The sequence below is a fragment of the Mauremys reevesii genome, linkage group 10, assembly GCF_016161935.1.
Source record: "Mauremys reevesii isolate NIE-2019 linkage group 10, ASM1616193v1, whole genome shotgun sequence".
NCBI classification, from domain to species: Eukaryota; Metazoa; Chordata; order Testudines; family Geoemydidae; genus Mauremys; species Mauremys reevesii.
This window is the reverse complement of record NC_052632.1, coordinates 7,933,623-7,953,591: the sequence shown is the minus strand read 5'-3', so window position 1 is coordinate 7,953,591 and position 19,969 is coordinate 7,933,623. Positions and strand designations below refer to the sequence as shown.

Sequence of the window (19,969 nt, the reverse complement as noted above, 5' to 3'; positions counted from 1 at the left end):
TCTACTTTGGAAGAAATATAAATATCATTTGCACTCCCCTAACATTACGGGAGTCACAAATTAAAGACAACACCATGTCAGGCTTTTTATTCACAAATTTGCCAAGAAAATTGTTCTACTGTAGAAGAATTTAAGAAGTTTGATTTAAGTCTCCAACCCATACTAGGAGAACAAAATACTAAAATGTGGAAAAGTAGAAATATTGGAGGAAAGAGAGTCCATGAAAAACCACAAGTGTCCTGGATTTAGATAGATTTCCAGTAGAGTTCTATAAATTAATACCTATTCTTAAAGGATGCATACACTGTAACAGCTTTTAATAGTAACTACTTGCCTCCTTACAGCACATTTTATTAATTCTTACATCCAGATCCTCCCCAGGATACCATGGCACTTACGATATGCCCGTGCCGCTTCCTGCAGCTCCCATTGGCTGAGAACGGCGAACCGTGGCCACTGGGAGCTGTGATTGTCTGAACCTGCGGACGCGGCAGGTAAACAAACTGGCCTGGCCCACCAGGGGCTTTCCCTGCACAAGCGACGTCGCTAGTTTGGGAACCACTGCTCTATAAGCAGTATCGTAAGTGCCATGGTATCCTTGGGAGGATCTGGATGCAAGAAGAAAATGGCAGTGGGAAAACCAGGAGATTCTCCTACTGGTTTGGGATACTGCTGAGATCCCTTAGATGTTCTACAGAGAACAGTACTGTACAGTCCTTGCAGTGTTTACCCTATTGTATAACGGACTAGTTCTTGAGATTATATAGGTCAATATACAAATTATTTTTTGAAAGAAGATTTCCATAGGCCAAGGCATATCCAAACCTGCTCAAATCAGTAAAAAATTTATCAGAAATGTTAGATTTAAAAGCAGAGTCTATAAACCTCCTGGTAGATAAAACTGTGGCAGTTACTTTCTGGACGGTACCCACTCTAACTATGAATGTGAAACACTTCCCACTATCACTCCCATTTTCACCCATTCCTAACTATGTGCAAGATTCAATGTCGGGCAAAGGCCAAGCATGGAAAATTTCAGCCTCAAAAGGTGAAATCTGGTCTAGAAAGTTTGAACAAACTGTCTGCAGCAATTTTTATTTCAGCAGGGGTAAAAAAAATCATTTCTACACAATTTAGCAATGTATTATTTTTATATATAAGTAACACAATCTTTAAAAAAAAAATCCCCAAATGTAGGGCCTCTCCAATTTTGCTGCATTCTACAATATCCTGAAAATTCTAAGTTTCCATTTAAAAAAAATATATATATTTTTTAAAAGTTGTGAAGCTGGTCATTGCAGCTAGGTAAACTGACAGAAAATTGGCACCTGCCAAACAGGAAATTCATCCACCCACCCTTTTTACTTCATTAATATGTGAAAGATATTGCCTAACTGGCAGTATTTAAAATTATAACATTACACATAACATTAAGCAATTTAAATGCATTAACACAGCCATTAGCAACAGTGAGATTAGTCAGTTAATCACAGGTAGTAAGTAAATGCAGAAAATATGTTCTAATACTAATGTTTACATTGTATATTTGCAATGCAAGCCAGTTATCCATTTTTTCTAATTGTGTATTTTAATATGCTACGGTGCTATGCATTTTACATCATAATATATAGGGTGTTAATGCACGTCCGTAAGTATTGCCGTTGAAATTTTACTTGTGCATTGCACAATTTAGATTTTAAATTTTATGCTGCATTAACAAATTTTCATTTAAATAAGGAATTTATATACTAGTTCAACTTTTTTTTTTTTTTTAAAGGAATGCACCTGATTATGTTTTAGGCATTAATTTTAAACTCAATTTTCAGTGACATTATCAATTCCAATTTGGGCCGATAAAAGTGCTATGCTACTAGCTGATCAGCCCTACAGTAAAGGCCAAAAAGTGAAACAATAAATATAACTTAGCATTAAAATCACAGAAGTGGAGGAATGGGATATAATTTTTTGTTTGTACAGCACCTAGCACAACGAGGTCCTGGTCCGGGACTGAGGCTCCTAGGTACTGTGGCATTACAAACACAGAAAAGACGAACCTTGCCCCAAAGAGCTTACATAGCTTTGCTTCTAAATACTTGAGTCTGGAATTATCATTGCATCAGCATCAGTAATGCACTAACAATCTAGCTGGGTCTTACGATGTTAAAATGACATTAGGAAGAATTACACCTTACACTTCAAGTGGAAGTACTTTATTATGTCTTTATATGAATAATCAATTTGTTAAATTTGCTAATACCCAGTAACTCACCCTCACTCTGTCATACGTACCATAAATAAGTTTGGGACCATGAGACAACAGGGTGAGTACTTAAACACCGCTGCAGATTTGTCTTTTCAAAGTGTCAGTTGGCAGCCAGTTGAGCCTGCTTGGTCTAAACACGCTGATAGGTCCAAAAGGAATGTATCTTTGAGCATGTACACTCTTCTTGTGGAAACATTCCATCACACACTAGTGTGAAATTACTTCAAAATGTCATCAATAGCACTTCATTGCCTTATAGTAGATTCATGCTTTTACTGGTTGTCTCAATGTGACTCAACAGTTTCAACAATGCAGCTGGGTTGTATGGGAAAAGGTTTCTTCTCTGTAACCTAGAAATTGCTTTTTGCAGTTCTTCCAAACATTTCATTGATTTGAAAAGCATTCTTTCTACAGGCACAGGATTATCTGGAGACATATTGCATACCCCAAGTGACAAGGGATTAGAACTTTTTTGTTTCAGGGGCAACACTTTAGATTCAAGTGTATGGAGTTTGTCATGTACATCCATACAAATAGTTTCCCTTATCTTTGTACTGCCTTGATTGTTTGAAGGCATCTGCTTCATGTTTGCCAAACACTCCTTTCCCACTGATTCCAATTCAGAATCTTCTGAACTGTCATAATTGACAAGGCTTTGAAGGCAATCCAATGCAGATGTGTTATCAGTCCATATCAATGAGTTAGACTTGTTGGGTTTTACAACCTGGTCATCACCTTGCTGTTCCGTGGGTACAGAAGGCTTCTGGGAAGAAGCCAAAGATACCAGAGTGTGTTGTACTGGATCACAACAAGCATTTTCCAAACTTAAATCTGTCAGACAAGTTTTTTTTTCTTGGTGGGATGAGGTGACAAAAGAAACACACACACCTCTTTTAGCCGCAATATCAAAGCAGTTAGAGATGTTGACAAAATGATGCCAGTCTTCTCTCAGAAGTTTTAAATATCTTACAAAATACTCAAGGAAGCAGGTTTCTGATGAAATCAAAAAGTCAAGAAGAACTGTGGAATCAAACGCAATACTTTTTAGGAAAAATAAAAAGATACAGTGAGGATTACAGCCACTCTCATGCGTCAGGCAGATCCAGGTTTCGTCGTCTTCTGCTGCAAGGCCTAAGTTACCAGCAGCATCATGCCACAACCTGAAAAGTTAGCCAAACACAGATTAAATGGGATGCAATAGAACAGCTATTTAAATACTGAATAATTTTCCATAAACATTCTTGTTTAACATTTTTAGTAATTTTAACTACAGAGGTAGAAGCAATGTATGAGAGATCAGCAGGATACACACCAGATCCTACTATACTTTAATATTAAAGGCAAGGTTTTCCAATCTATATATTGAACTCAGCAAAATTCAATTGAGATCAGCAGCGGTGTTTGAGCTGGAGCCCCTGTTGGTATAAAAACAAGAGGGGACTGCTAGCACGGTGTTCGCTGTGAGGGCTCGACAGCTTTGGAATTTGCTCCCCTTCTTGGTCTGAAATATCCTTAATTTGATGACTTCCAGGACATTAAGATACCCAAAACATTGGTGGTCAGTTATCTTACACTGTACTCTTCCATTTAATATGTATTTATAAGTTATGTCAAAGGTGCCTCGAATATGTGAGTAGATATCCTTTTCACATTTTTTTAAAAATACAAACAATCAATAAAGGTTACTTCATTCACAAGATGCTATACACCTTGGAAAAAGTTCTTTAGATTCCTAAGTATAGATGTAGGTGTCTAACTTTAAGGCCAACATTTTCAAACCTGGGTGCCTTAACATTTAACAACAGACACTACTAGCAATAACGCAATTAAACAAGTTTGAAATTACGAAGTGATTCACCCAGCCAAGTTTCTTTTCATAAATTTGGGCAGCATCTCCCCTCCCCTGTACAGGAAACTGAATGAAAATGAAACAAAAGGGTTTGCATGATAAATTCATAATGCACAAGAACTTAACACATTTTAGATATCAGTATTGCCACTTCTCAGCAAGTTACAGGGATCCTGCCTAAGAAGCCATTACTGTAAGGTGTGATTACAGTTCACTTCAGCAATCCTCAGATTCAACATCCATTCATTCTTAAAGTTTAACCATAATGTGAAATCCTTCTCTAAAAAGTTGAGTGTTCACAAAACACACTCAAGTCTTGCCTTTTAGTCAGCATCTGACCATCACTCAAATTCTGTGAAGTCAGCTACTGTGAATTAGAGGATAGGATTGAACTCGTAATAGAAAGACTACTATAAACACCATTTACAGTCTGATCCAAAACCTACTAACATCAATGTAAGACTCCCAGTGATTTCCAACTACTGTTGATGTCAATGGGAATCATATCAGGTCCTACAAAGTAGTTCAATAAATCCATTAAAGATTGTTAAAAATGTATTTTCTTGTCTTACTTTACGTAATGGTCATATAAAAATACTGCTGCTGTGAACTGTATGATCTCACTAAATAAAAGTTTAATTTGTCTTCAAAGATTTAACAAAAAATTAATATATATACCAACCTATCAAACTTTAAATAAACCATTAACAACGATTTAGCAGCTTCCAGCATGTCATCATCTTGTTCTATAAAGACCATGGAAAGCCACTCACAAGGATGTACATTTGGATGAAAATGTGGAGAAGACTTCAGATGTTTCTTCAAGAATATCAATAACCGGGACATGAAACTCTGCAAGTCTGCTAAAAATAGAGAGCACAACTATGAAATTTTGCTTTCATTTTTTCATATTAAAAAGCCAAACCCACATTTCCTTAAAAAAATAGTGGACAATATGGAACCCAGTTTTCCAAGCACCCATCCCTTAGCTCAACTGAATTAGCACTGCATTGACAAATGTCTTGCAGAATGATACCACTTATGGAGTTAAAAATCAAAGCAATCAAAGCAAAGAGCCATCAGCAAAATCACTTCACCTCAAATACAACATAGTTACTCTTTGCACAGACATATATGTAAAAATTCTTACAATATTTACTTTTATAAATCTAATGCAAAACACAGATTTCACTGCTCAAGTGGAGGACAACTTTCAGAACAGTTAGCATTGATGCAATTTAAGGACATATGCAAGTATATTATTTGAAAAATGGGATTCTTAGACTCTTGTCACTTCCTCCCACAGAAAGACCACACATAAGAGATGGGGGGTTGGGAGGAAACCTTTATGGTTGTGGGGTGGGATGGAGTCAGCCCTCTCTCTCTCCCAGGCTTACTTCAGAATAAACATGGAGATTACATCTCCATAACCTGCTGGTCTCAGGTGAGCTGTAAAAAAATCCAAGGCCGCCTACATAGAAACCCTATGTTCCCACACTTGCCCTGGGGTCTCTGACTCTCATTTGGCTATCCGACTGCATGTCTCCATTGGCCCTGGCCTCGAGCAAATGCAAATGTAGAGAGAGGGGTGAGATATAATCCACCTTGTGCCACAGATAGAATGATCTGATACGGTCACCTTGCTGTAATTTATCCCGCTTGGTCCCTCCCATGCAAAGGAATAACCTGGTGCAGTGTTAAGACTAAGATCCCTATGGTCCAGTATTTTTAGCATCAACGAATTGCAGAATCAGGGCCTAAACTTTTGCAGGAAATATAAAATGTATGAAACTGGTAATACAAACAGCAAAATCTACTCTGACGAAAAAACGTTCAAAGTTTAGATAGGTTCTCATATGTATCTTGGGAGACTGCTGTGACTGAACATAAATGCTGAGAGATACAAACCAAACCTTGCCAGAAAATTACATTATTCAGGAAGATGTCCATTTTCTAGGTCACCACAGAACTGTACCATGTTCGTGGGGGTGGAGGGGCAGAAGGAGAGGCCCAGTTATACTCTTAGCCCAGCAGAAGAATCTGTCCTATCTTGGGGCCGCTCCTTCTGCCCCTCCACCCCCACGAACATGGTACAGTTCTGTGGTGACCTAGAAACGAAAGCTTATGCTCAAATAAATTTGTTAGTCTCTAAGGTGCCACAAGTACTCCTGTTATTTTTATTATTCAGTAAGTATATACAATTTTCCTGCAAGTCTTCACTCTGATTGCAACACCCCCTAATTTTAAATACTACCTGTACAATGCATGTCAGCAGCACCTGCATTGCCACATATGCCCTGAGGATACAAGAGGAAACAGATTCTCCCAAGACTACCATGCCATTTTATTGCTGTGGCCAGCTCTTGAAAAACAACCCTGGTATATGTGTACCATATAAACACCCTTCCTCGTATGAGAGATTTACCTCTGCAATATTCCAGTGCATAGTAAAAAGATTCCTTAAATCCAAATTTGGGCCTGATTTTCCAAACAACAAGTGCTCAGCATTTTAAAAAAAACAATGGCATCTTAGATTATCAGAAGGCATTTCTTAGATCGTATTGGAAAAGCTCTATGGATTGAATGGTATAGCCTTGCCGTTTGTCTGAATGGAAGCTGATGCTGTAGCAAGGTTTGTTACAACATGGGAATTCCCTTTGTTGTAAAAAAGTACAATGCAGTTCACCCTAAAATTAGATTTTTAAAGGCTTGCTTTGCTTCTCAGCAAAAGAATATGAACATTCAATCATCATACATGCTCAGGTACTTTTCAGACTGAAATCAGGGATCATTCCATTCCCTTCCCTCCCCCCTCTCCCCCCCGCCCGAACTAGAATATCTGGTAACTACCACCAAGGGTTAATTTAGTTAAAATTATGCAATTTTAAGTCTATAATATAGCAAACAAACAAAAAACCCATAAATATTATCACCCAACCACCTGTGCCTAAATTGTGTTCTTAACATTCAGTTTGCTTAAAGTTAAGTGAAGTCATTACTCTTAACATTTTAATAGTGTTTTAATCTAGCTGGTTGCACCCTTCGTACCTTCTGTAGGTCAAGCTCATTGTACATCTCTGGGGCTCACTGGATCCCTTCATTCTTCTGATAATCTTCCTGGGTGCCACCATCCCATGCCCCTCTATTTCAGGGACTCCTTGCAACTCCTGCTTGAATATTCCTTCTGCAGTAGTTGTGTGTGCACCCCATTCCCTTCTCCTCTCATACCAGGGTCCCTCATTTTCTTCACTATGCCAGTGGCTCTACGTGCACTCCCATTCCCACTTCCCCACCACAAATAGCAGAGGCTCTGTGTGTTGCTCCTTCCTACTCCCGCACCCCAACAGCGAAGGCTGTGTGTGCTCCCTTCCCCGAATCCCCCATTCACCCCACCAGGCCAGGGTTTCTGTTCCCCACTCATGCCCCGCTTTCACCATACACGGGGCCTCATTCTCTGCATCATGCCAGCAGTTAGGTCTCTCTCCTTTCTCCCTCCCAAAGTACCTTTCTTCCACCCAACTGTAAGGGAAGGAGCGGATAGCTGGTTCCTCTCTTCCCCATCTGGAGCAGGCACTGAGGAGGCCAGATGTTAGAAAGGGATTCTTTTCTCTCCCTCTGGCTGCCCCCATGGCTGACAATTCACCCCAGGGATTCCAGCAGGAAGAGCAATTATTTATCTTCTGTTATTCAGGGTGTCAACATATTACACTCTACTGGGAGGATGAGTAGGGGTACTGTTATGCTGCAAAGTATTAATAGATGACAGTAGCTCCATGTGTTCCTATGTTCCCTCTATCAATGTTCTGATTGTCTCCAAAATCAATGGGGTTCTTGCCACTAATTCCTAGAAATTCCCTGAAAATCGAATTGGTCAGATCTGGAATTTAGAAGTAATTGTGTTACACACACACATACAGAGAAATGCTGTTGTGTATAAGACTTTGCAAGCTCAGCCAACAATTTTAAATTGCCTACAACAGCTATAAGCTTTAGAATGCATGCTACTTAATGAATTTAAACAGAACATTACCTTTTATTTCAGCTGCTTTAGAAGCGTTCTGGACCTTGATCTCTAAAGCTTTAAGTAAAACCAAACTTAAGGCTCTGAGGATTACTTGGTCAGGACCACTGTGGATGCCATCCTCAGGTTGAGCTTCACTGCCTCCAAAATAGCTGGCTTTTTCAGAAACAGGTATTTGATTCAGCCACCCCAAATTCACAGCTTGCAAAACAACATTAGCCAGTGCTAACATATCCTTATCCAAATAAGGATCCTGTAGGGATAAAGTGGGTAATGATCCACTTATGAAATCTTCACCAGCTTTATAAAGGATGCATTTTTTAAGGAGCATAATGGACTTCTTCTTGATTAAATAACCAACTGATGAATAAGTGAGGTCCAAGATGCAAGAAGTATTCAAAAATAAAATTCTTTGGCATTTGAAAGGTGACTCTATTTGGATTCTTGACGCCACAAGAACTTCAAGAAAATCTATGAATCCGATCAAGTTGTTTGCAGCTTTAGAATATAGTGAAGTATCTTGGCAGCAGTTAAAACGATGAGACAAAATGGAATTGTAAAATCCTTCAAGCACAGTATCAAGAGGAGTGAAAACCTTTTTCAGGATATCTATAATAAATAAAATAATGTTAAGCAGAGTTGAAGTGGAGTTCCTAAAGTACAATTCAATTAACCAGATAATTTAAAACAACTTTTCACCACTGAAATAGCATCAGTAAGGAGGAGATCATGATAATCTCTCAAATTCAATGTGTACTGGGGGCACTGTATTTTCATTTTAAATTTTTTTTTTATTATGACAAAGTAAATAACCCATTGCCATTAGTATTTTAAACAGGCTGATTTCTCTGAAGGATACTAAGTAGCCTTCCTCCCCCTAGTGGACACTTGTATATTAATATCAAAAAAATCTTACAGTACCTGCTTTGTGCAAATCTTTATCTTTCAAAATGTCCCTAATAATAGCTCTAAGAATCCATAGACATTCTGCTACTTGATCACTCTTAGGGAATTCTGACAGAGTCTTCAAACAAAAAGCGAGCCAGGTGACATTAAATGTATTCTAAAAAATAAATTAAAAAATTCTGTATGCACAAAATGTGATGTGATATTACTCTTTTTTTTTTTTAAGTTATAACTGTTGTGCATAGTAAGTTAATACACTGATACATTTAAAAGGAGTAAGTGTGGGGATGGACAAAGAGACAGAATATAGAAGTGCCAAGCAGCTTGACTAAAACACCTATCATTCCTTTATAAACATTAAACTGCACAACAGCCATTTGGTAAGCAAAAATCCTCCTCCTATTACATACAGGAAAACCAAAGCCTGGTGAAGTTATGTGATTGATCCAAAGTCCCACAAAAGGACTGTGGCAGAGGCAAGAACTCAGGGCCGCCCAGAGGATTCAGGAGGCCTGGGGCAAAGCAATTTCAGGGGCCCCTTCCATAGAAAAACTGCAATACTATACAATACTATATTCTCGTGGGGGCCTCTGCGGCGCCCAGTGCAAATTGCCCCACTTGCTCCGCATCCACGGGCGGCCCTGGGAAAAATAAACCTTCTGCATTTCGGCACAAACCCAGTTTTGAAAAAACTTCTTTACAAGGTATCACTGTTCTCAGCATCAGCTAGTGCTAAAAGGCACTAAAGCTCATTAAAAGGGTTGGATAAATATTTTCCGTCAAAACTTTTTCTGGATCGAAAACTAGGGGGTTTTAAAAAGCAGAAAAAAAAATCACGGACAATGTCTGCTTTCCTTCAAAATTTGTTGTGGTTTTTTAATTGAAAAGCTGAAATTAGTCTGCCAAAACCTGAATATGGTTTGGGGTTTCAGAAGTGTGTGGCCAAATATTTGTTGCTTGCTGTGTTTGATTGTTTAAAGAAACAATAAAAAAATTCTGCTTAAAAGAAGTCCAAAACTTTTGAACCACCTCAGCCCGAGCCCATCCAGTCAGAGATTTTTCCAGGTTTCTGATACTCTGCTGGCTTCCTTGACTCATATCTGTCTCCATAACTTTGGGTTCATTTAGGTTAGAAGATAAGAACAGCCATACTGGGTCAAACTAAAGGTCCATCCAGCCCAGTATCCTGTCTACCGACAATGGCCAATGCCAAGTGCCCAAGAGGGAGTAAACCTAACAGGTAATGATCAAATGATCTCTCTCCTGCCATCCATCTCCACCCTCTGACAAACAGAAGCTAGGGACACCATTCCTTACCCATCCTGGCTAATAGCCATTAATGGACTTAACCTCCATGCATTTAGCTGTTTCCTAGAAACTGGCTCCATGGGGTCCCTCACAAACTGGAGACGGTTACTGTGGGTTTGTCTTTAGTATAGCTTATGTACATACTCCACGAACTGAGCATTTGAGCTCGTTCCAGAATCTGGGACGAGCCTATGTTGTGAAAACTGAAATACTCAAAATAGCACATGCACATGAATGGACACAGGGTGCTAAAATTAAATTAACCCAGGGGTTCGCAAACTGGGGGTCAGGACCTCTTAGGGGGTCAAAAGGTTATTACTGGGGGTCACGAGCTGTCAGCCTCCACCTCAAACCCCGCTTGTACCTTGTACCTGTGTCAGTCCCAGGATATTAGAGAGACAAGGTGGGTGAGGGAATATCTTTTATTGGACCAATTTCTGTTTGTCTCTCTCACCAACAGAAGTTGGTCCAATAAAAGATATTACTTATTGCGACTAGGTGAGTGAGGTGAACAGTAAGTTTTGGTAACTGGGACATTCAGACAACACAAAATGGAAAAGTATTCTGTTAGTTATGAACAGGTTGGTGCCTATTTTTATTTGCTGAATGATTTAGATTTCAAATAAATGTAAATATAGTGAAATTTATAAAGTTCAGCAAGCTGCACAATTAATATTCTACAATGCAAACTGCCTAAAGAGAATATCTTTGTGACACAAAATAAAACTATTAAAAGCATTTTAAAACAAAAACCACAAGCTTGATGTATTTACATTAAAAGAACTATTCATGCTCACTTTCAGAACGCTGCTCCTGCCTACGTTTCTGACCTCACTTCTTCCTACACATTCTCCTGATCCGTGTCAGAGCCCCTAACTGCTCCCTTTGTCTCCTTTGTCCACTCCATGCTCTCTTTGGGTACGTCTATACTGGAAACAGGAGCCGGTCTTCCAACCTGAGTAGACAGACTTGCGCTATCAGGACTCAATCTAGTTCTTTAAAAATAGGTATTGTGGATGTTCCGGTTCGGGCAGAAGCTCAGGTTCTCAACGCTAGGGGGCTGGGTGGCCTTGAGAGCCCAAGCTTCCACCAGAGGTGGAACATCCACATTTGCTATTTTTATTGCACTAGCTCAAGTCCCGCTAGATCTCTCCCAGTTGCACTGTAAACATACCCTTTCATGCCCCTCCTACCACACTTGAAATAGTCTCTGGAAACATTTACCAAGCATCTTCCCTTTCCTCCACCAAATCACTCCTCACCCAATACATCCTCAGTGTGGCCCTCTCCCACAACACTGCCTCGTACTACTTTTACACTCTGTTTCTGAAAATGGCTCTGAAAAAAGACAGTGTACCCAGGGTTGACAAAGAGCAAGATTTTGAAGCAGGAGGCCACTGAGGGATGTGCCCATGGCATGCTGCAAAGCAGTCATGCTAGCAAGTATACAGATCCATTGTCTAAAATTCCTTTTGGAAGGATGGAGCATGGTAGACACAGGTGTTACAGACTTGAGGCTGCAGATGCAGGAAGGGAGCAGCTCTGTTATTACTCTATAGTCTGATGGGCATGGAAGGATTCCAGCACCTCTTCCCACCAACAGGCACTGCGCCTGTGTAGGCAGGCTTTCCACTAGAGAGAAAATTTAACTGTTACACTGTAAAATTTTCAGTGACTGCTCTGTGTCATTTAACTATTGCAGAAGGTCAGCTGTCGTTAGATGGAACAAGTAAGGAAAACTGGAAGGAATGTATCCAACAAGTACTCATGTTTGCTTTGATAGCTTACGTACAAATTCAAAGTCCATCCAGAAACCTGACACACTCACCTCTTTCTTTAGTTGGAAGTATATAAGGGAGGCTATACTTTTTGAAGCCATGTGAGACAACAGTTTATCAGAACTACTGCATAGACAAATCTGCAGACATGTTAAAAAAAAACTGTAAGTTACACTCACTTTTTACTTTGTGTTATGAAAAATTTTGAAAATACTTATAAAGGCTTACTAATTTTGAATCAATTTTTGTCTCTTTCAGAAGAATTGTTATTATATCAAGGTACTTCTGTTTTATGCTGAATTCAGTTTCCTGGGACTGTACTTTGGCAATCATCATCTTGATCAATGTTAACTGTAGTAGTATCATTTCCCGTGAACAGAACATTGAAGAGCTCGTGTTTGCAAAGCTATCAGATTTATCATCTGTCACAAGGGCAAGAGCATCTGAAACAGCAGAGTCCTGATGGCTCCAAGTGCCCCAGTTAGGAGATTCTAGGCATATTTGATTATGTGACTCATTAACTCTTGCGGATGAATCTTGTGGTGAAACATGCGGATTGAGGAAAGAAGCGTAATCCTGGCTGTTCTTTGTTAAAGGAGTGCCTACCAGCACATCCCTATGCAGCTGTTGGAGAAGAGACAGATCTCCCATTTTGGGAAAAATGTTATGTTCTGGAGAATGCCTCATGCCTTCACTTATTACTTGTGGGCATTATGGGTCACTTCTGAAATTACTTCTGTCCAATCAAAGAAATGGATTTGTAGCTTTATAAAGGCATTTCTTCTAGGGTATCTAGGAAAAAAAGTAATGAGATTAAAGCATTTTTGCTATTAAATTTAATAGATTAGCAGAATGATACAGCTGAACATGGATCATTTACTGAGCACCATAGTTAAAATGAAACTACTTTTAATAAACATCATTTGAAAGAAACAATCTGGGAATGTGCATTTAGCACAATATTCCTTAAACTTCAAGGATGATAACTGACATCCACACAAAACTCTTCATCCAAACATCCCAAAACACAAAATTTGTTATACCACAAATCCAGGAATCTTGCCAACCTCTGAAATGAAGCCATTTGGATGGAGTCATGCAGGACTGGGTGCATAGCAATACTTCTGAAATGGAGCAGAAAGTGAAAAATACTGTGACCATTTGAAACTTCAGAGGGATTTTAGGCAGGCAGGGGCAAGTTACTGAGTCAATTTGACCAGACCATGCAAAAATACCATGCCATTCTGAATGATCGAGTCCTCAATTTAAAGTCACTTGTGTATAAGCTCCAGCAACACACAGTGCCTTCAATCATCATGCTGGGACACTGATTCAGACATGAGGGAACAGTGCCATCTACTGCATTGCCAGCACCCTTTCCTACAACACCCTGGATTTTGCCAGCTATGAATAAGTTTTTGTTTTTTTGTTTTTTTTTTAAAAAGAACTGAGTAAAGATACATAGCCAGTATGTCTTGATGTTTGTCCACTGGAGAAAATGTATTCAACCTTATTTTCAAAACTTGTATTCCATGGATGTTCAACCATAGCTTGTTTTGACTAAACACATACAAACTTGCATATTCTTTTACTGCTACAGACATCCCAACAACTGATCTACTTCCCTTTTAAAGCCATTCACTGTACCAAGTTTTAAACCACTTGGCTGGTGGACAAACAAAACTCAAAAAAGGAAAACAATACATTCACATTGGATTTTAACTAAAGAAAATAAGGCCCCAATTCTGTAAATGGATCCAGGTGAGCAGACCCTTGAACCAGGATAGCATCCCAAAGAAGTCAGTAGGACTATACACCAGCATCAAGATCTGCCTGTATATATGTGTTTGCAGGATGAAGGCTTCAAACTTAAGTTTATTAAAAGTACTTGCTGATAACTGTGCAAGTTTTTGCAGGATTGGCACCAAAATATTTTTAAACGGCCAAACATTAAAAGCATTACCAAAGAGTTGTATTAAAAACAAGCTCACTTAACTGCTCTTATTATGTAGATTCTTCTGGTGTTCACAGACATTAGTGAGGGCAGGATTCAAGTGCTCGCTGGAGCTGATGAAGGCAGAGGAAGGCAGGCTATCAGAAGACACATTTTGATCTGAAACACAAAAAGAGAACATGGAGGAAACACTATTCTACTTCTACCGAACAATATAAAACACTGGGTTCTTACATCTGGCTTCTCTTTCCTTTTTTACATAGCCCTCCTAAGGTCAGTCTGAAGAGGGTAGGGTTCAAGATTTTCACAACAAGAATTCTTAAGTATCACTCTTAAAAAAAATGGAGATGAATGACCAAATACTACACTCTGTTGCACGTGAGCTCCATGGGAGTAATACACACATACTGAAAAGCAGAACTTGGCCTTTGCTTTAATAAACAGAATAAAACAAAGCTTGTGTAACTGCATTAGTTAAGGTCTACATTTTCAAAAGTCACGGTCTCTAATTCAGGGTGCCTGATTTCGAGAGGTGCTGAGCACCCTCCAACTGAAGTCAATAGAAACTGCAGGTGCTCACTACTTCAGAAGGTAAGGTTCTTCTTAGTGTCTGCAACTGAGACACTCAAAATAAGAAGCTATTTAAGAAGCTGGGTGTAAGAGTCTGTGAACACCCCTAAATATACATAACAGTCCTCGCCAGGAAGCCCATACAAATACTTCAACCACATGTAGAAAGACTGACTGTTATCAAAGATTATACTTTAAATAGCATCACAATTACTTAGTACAGCTTAAAGAGAAGCTGCTATGAATTTAAGTATCACTCTTTAGTTTCAAGTGTGAGTATCTATCTAGGTACTTACACAGCTCCATCACCACACAAGTGCCTTGACAGACAGATCTCCATACCAGAGAACTAAAAAGACACACTTAAGATCATAGCAGTTTCTCTTTGCATGCTATTATCTTTAGGTGACAGTGACAACTCATAACATAGCCCAGAGGCACTTCTTTAGTACCTTTCTAGTTTCTATTAACTCTCTCTACAGCATTGCCCTCTTATAGGAACTTTTCCCCCAACATGCCTTTTTGGGGCTGGGCCTTAAAATGTGGCAGAACTAAACAAGCACAGTCCCAGAGTGGTCATTTTGTAACTAGCTGCATTTCTTTTTCCAGCTGGTAAGTACTCAATTATATTTGCAAACACCAGCAAACAGAACCACAGAGTTTACATATTTTTAGTTTCTGCTTATTTTGACTAGGAGAAATAAAGTATACAAAATGTTAGACTGTAGCACCCAGCAAATTATATATCTATATCTATCTATCTATCTCTAGATATAGATTAGTACCTTTTAGCTGAAGATCTCAAAGTACTTTCCAAAGGTAGGGAATAGTCCCATTTTATATGTGTGGAAACTAAGTTATAGATAAATAAAGTGACTTTCCAAGGTTATGTAGCAAGCTAGTGACAGATTGAAGAATATAACCCAAGTCTCCTGACTACCATAACTAGACCATATTTCCTCTGAGGCAGAATCTAAAATTGGAATTGGAAGGTAAGACATTATCCACAATGAACTATAAAAATTGTGGTAGCACCATGTTTTTACACAGACATCCATGTATTTTTGAGAATATCTTTCCATCGCACTTGTGACAGTTGACCTGCAGGTTTTAGAACCTTACAGTGTTCCTCAGCCAAATCTCAATCAGGCTGATGCAGGGACTGCTATCAGTTCACAAAGCCTGCACTTTAAATATTAAGAATAAATCTGATACTTCAGGCTATAAATTTCTCCTTCATTTGCAGAATATACTTTGAATTCTACTTGAGATAGAAATTTATGATCTGAAACCTCATAACATTTCTTCAGAAATCACCCTGTGAATATTTTATACAACTGAGTTTGATCTCTACCTAAAACCAATACATAAAATTATTTCAGTACATTTACTAACGTACTCAGGACCAAACTGAATTACTGTCCGAGATGTTAAATGAATGGATCTCTTGTGCACCAATTTATACGATACAGTGAGGCTGTTAGTGTGAAATAAATTTAGAACTCCTCTAGGACAAGCACTATGAAATTGTACCATTGCAACATGATAGTGCTTGTGCTTTCCCTGACCATATATCATAGTTATACAGCACCATTAATTTACACGGCACTTTACCAAACATTGATAAGACATGTCACTTGCTCAAGACCTCAATCTAAAACAGATTAAACCAACATAGGATACCAAGCCAGGAAAAGGGGAGAGAGTGTCATTACAAAATGGGAGAAGGTTGCTTTAAGAGATGGGTTTTAAGAAGTGAATTTGAAAGAGTGAAAAGATGCCAGAGGACAACAGAGATATTTTTTCAGCCATAGTAAGACACCATGGCAGAGGGCACAAAGCTAAAAGAGGGAGAATAAGAGACAGCTGTACAACAGTAGGGATATGTAAGGAATAATGTACTCCAATTGTCCCTGGAAACCAATCAAGAGCGGGATCCAGAATAAGAGACAGTCCCTGCCCTGAAGAGCTTGCAACGTAAATAGACAAGACAGACAAAAGGTTGAGAGAAAAGAGATATAGCATACAAGCAGAGTGAATAACGTGATGGTTGTCAAACATCATGTTAATGCCATGACTGTTTTGGTTTGACTTAAATAAGAATTTACCTAAATAGAAAGTAAGGGAGAAGAGACACTGAAGGGAAAGGATTGCGGTAGGAAGCATGGAGGTCAGTTGACTTGAGGTCAAAAACTTTTGAGGAACACTATAAACCACGAAAGTCAATGGCTAGTCATAGACTCCACAAAATCCCTAAAATGGAATTATAAAGCCTGCATTTGTTTTCAGATTGTAGTACTTCAGCTAACGTACTATATACAGAAATTTGATAAGCCACTGATGTTGAATTAATGTGATTTGAAAACAAAACTATCTTCTACATTCTTAGCCTGCATTTTATGTCATAAGTGATATTTTTTTGGTTACAGCTGACATGTATCTGTAGCATATCATGACTCACATAGGATACAATTAGCCAAGGAAGCATGTGTTTCTCACAATCATGACTAAAGGAAAGTCCTATTAAATTATCATCTTTGTTTTGTCCTTCATTGGAGCATGATCATATTAAATACTATTGCATGAAAAGTTTTTCTCCTTACTGCTATCTTCACATACAGAAAACAATGGTGGATTCCGCTATGATGCATGAAATATGGGGCACGAGCATGCTCAGGTTTCACTGAAAGGCTCTGGCTCCTGTCAAGGAGTCATGGCAGATCCACACACCACAGGATATAGATGAACTATACTCTGGCTCTCTGAACTTTATAATTGGCTCAAGAATTGTGTTTCAGCTTATAGGCTTGTCTTTAAAAAGCTGTTAAACTTCCAGCCTCTGTGTGGAAATAAATATTTCTAATGTAGATCACAGTTCATCCTGCCTGCCTGTGCAGTCTCCAACAACTGTGAGGTGTAAACCATCTGTTATCTTGATCATCAGCAGTGTTGTTGTAGATATCTTGTTTCATACCTGGGGATCAATCTGGGTGAGGTAATATCTTTTACTGGACCAATTTCTGTTGGTGAAACAGACAAACTTGAATGTTTAGACAGAGGTCTTTTTCCAGGTCTGGAAAACCATCTTAAAAGCTTGTCTCATTCACCAACGGAAGTTGGTCCAATAAACAATATTACCTCAGCCACCTGCTGTCTCCTAATTACAACCATTTAGAACATCAACACTTAACTTTTTCACTGCTGGTCATTACAGCTAATGTCTTGGATGAACAGAGCAATAATCATTGGAGTGGAGTGGGGAACATAACCAATCAGGTGAGGAATTCATACTCCCAGCCCCAAATGTGCAGACATCAACTATGCCACATGGGGATGGGAAAGAGCAAAGCCCCCCTCCCGCCACTCCCACCAGTGGCGATAGCGAAGACCCCACACTTTTTTTTTTTAAACCAGTGACCACAGGGAGCAAAGAGCCCTAGGAAGGAGAGCTCGGAAGGTGGAAGCGATCCTGGCTTCATCCGCGTTGCGCCCACAGGCGGCCTCCCCGTCCCCAGATTACAAAGCGATGCTGTGACACCCCAGCCCCGCCAAGGCTCCGAAATGCTCCTCCTCAACCTGCGGCCCTCTCCCCTCACCCTCCGCCTCAGCCCCTCCTCCTGCTTCGCACGCCCCCACCGGCCCGCCTCCCCTCACCGCCCTCGACCACCGCCGGGCTCCCCTCACCCCCGTGACCCGCCTCCCGCCTCCCGCCGCCGCCGCCCAGCCGCCCTCACCTAGCAGCCCAAGGTCCCGCCGCGGCGCAGACGAGTCCCCCAGCGCGCACTCGCTCGCCCCTCCCCCCCCCAGCGCTGCTAAGCAACCCCCTCGCTTTACCCGCCCCTGGAGACGGGGCGCGGTAGGGCCCACTTCTCCCAGGACAAACTCGAGCGCAACCCATCCTTACCGTTAGCTGTCGCAAAGCCCCACCAAGCTTTACGGCATTGGGAGGGGAGAGGGGCGGAGTCACCCAAACCCCGCCACCCAACCCGGCCCGGCGGTGGTTTACGGCTCGGGGTGGGGCTATGGCTGCGGCAGCGGATTGGCTGCGGTGGGGGTCAGTCCCTGCCCAGTGACCCCCGAGTGAGGAGGGGGGCGGCTCAGTCAGTGCAAAGTGTCCCCACAACGCCCCGGGCTGGGTCTGCGGCTCCCCCCACCCCTGAGCCAGTGCCAGTGGGGGGAGCGGCCACGGAGCGGCCGCCGGTCCGGCCCCGTCCCGTCCCCCTCAGGAGGAGACAGGTAACAGCCGGGGGGCTAAAGCCCGGTTTGCCCCGAGACTCCGTCATGGGGGCGCCTGCCCCAGTCGCTGCCACGGGAGGGCTAAGCCCCCTCCCCCTGCCCGCCCCGAGGCTGCGCGCTAGGGGCTGCTCCCACTCCCGTGGGACTCTGCTGGCGGTGGGGGGAGGGGAATAGACTGCAGCCCCATAAGACTCCTGTGGGGCCACTAGCCCACCCCCCTGGATACTGATCTTGGGCGGCTGCCCCCCCTCTGCCCCGTGAGCCCTTTGACACTTTGGTGGGGGGGGCTCACCCCCGCTGTGCCCATGGTTCCTTTGAGACTGCCCTTGAGGGCTTTTCCCCCCTGCCCCACGGTCCCTCTGAGACTCTGCTACGGAGGGGACTCGCCCATTCCATACCTCACCCCCCTGACTCATTGGAAGGAGACGTACTCCTCTCCTCCCACTGTATCCCTTGCCCTCACTATCCTCCCAAGGCTGTTTTGGAGAAGAACAAATCAGCTCCATGCCTCCCCCCTTTGATCCCTCCCTGGATACTCGGTTATAGCGGGTTCACCCTTCCCTGCCCCCACTGTCCCCTTTCAGATGCCTTGAAATACTCTGTTTTGTACATTGCTCCCCTCCCCACCTTTCACCGTCCTCCCGACTCTCGGGGGTCTCACAACAATTTTTTTGGTGGCCTCAGAGTGTGGCCACCAACGCTTTGTGGTGGCCATTATGACAATTTTTCTAAAATACTTATTTATTTTTCCTAAAGTTAATTAAATATGTGCATATACATATCCAAACCATAGTAATTTATTTATGTAGAGTTTTTTTTTCCATGGGCTCGATAATAATAATAACGTACAGTTTTCTCTATTCTTTACTGGACCTAAATAGAATAGAAACACAAATAAGGTGTTTTGCATGTTCTTGTCTTTTGTTGTTGTTTCTTTTCTTTTTTTTTGGTTGCGGGTTTTTGGGGGGTTTTAGACATGTTAGCTAGTAAGTCTGCTTCTATGAAAAGTGATATTTGTATGTTCATTAACAAACATACAGATATCACTTTCCACAGCAGACTTACTCAGCCCTGGCAACTGGGA

General features: G+C 40.9%; 3 protein-coding genes across 19 annotated transcripts in view; 1 reads left to right on the top strand and 2 right to left on the bottom strand.

Moving 5' to 3' along the window:
• CERS3 (ceramide synthase 3) overlaps nt 1-2,384 on the bottom strand; it is a 64,327-nt gene extending 61,943 nt beyond the window's left edge. Inside the window, exon 1 of the mRNA XM_039491001.1 lies at nt 2,290-2,384. The gene's annotated coding sequence lies outside the window, so the exon portion shown is untranslated. The remainder of the gene's footprint in view (nt 1-2,289) is intronic.
• On the bottom strand, nt 1,286-18,617 carry LINS1 (lines homolog 1). 14 transcript variants are annotated; one of them, XR_005585385.1, is made up of 10 exons: nt 18,384-18,448; nt 14,122-14,238; nt 13,169-13,249; nt 12,354-12,917; nt 12,176-12,265; nt 9,055-9,196; nt 8,143-8,742; nt 4,886-4,975; nt 3,329-3,423; nt 3,120-3,256 (listed from the first exon to the last, which is right to left on the bottom strand). XR_005585385.1 is itself a non-coding variant. In XM_039490998.1 (10 exons), coding segments are annotated over exons 4-10 (1,569 nt in total). In that variant the 5' UTR covers nt 12,813-12,917; nt 13,169-13,249; nt 14,122-14,238; nt 18,384-18,448; the 3' UTR covers nt 3,120-3,254. The 14 variants fall into 14 exon arrangements, 13 of the variants coding, with proteins under 13 accessions (XP_039346924.1, XP_039346923.1, XP_039346922.1 ...); XM_039490998.1 differs by having other exon boundaries at nt 4,795-4,975; XM_039490990.1 differs by lacking the exon at nt 18,384-18,448 and adding an exon at nt 18,554-18,617 and having other exon boundaries at nt 1,286-3,423; nt 4,795-4,975.
• The window catches only part of ASB7 (ankyrin repeat and SOCS box containing 7), a 44,961-nt gene continuing 43,518 nt past the window's right edge, over nt 18,527-19,969 (top strand). For 3 of the 4 annotated variants that reach the window (XM_039491003.1, XM_039491004.1, XM_039491002.1), the window contains exon 1: nt 18,532-18,885. The gene's annotated coding sequence lies outside the window, so the exon portion shown is untranslated. Of the gene's footprint in view, nt 18,886-19,969 lie in introns of all 4 variants that reach the window. The other variant, XR_005585387.1, reaches the window with a different exon arrangement.

Excerpts from the sequence above, each read along its gene's own strand:
- LINS1 (XM_039490990.1), bottom strand. The coding sequence starts at position 12,812 with ATGAGGCATTCTCCAGAACATAACATTTTTCCCAAAATGGGAGATCTG. Across the intron at positions 12,266-12,353 it reads CAAAAATTGATTCAAAATTA|ATTTGTCTATGCAGTAGTTC; the intron begins GTAAGCCTTTAT and ends ACATGTCTGCAG. Across the intron at positions 4,976-8,142 it reads TAAAGCAGCTGAAATAAAAG|CAGACTTGCAGAGTTTCATG; the intron begins GTAATGTTCTGT and ends CTCTATTTTTAG.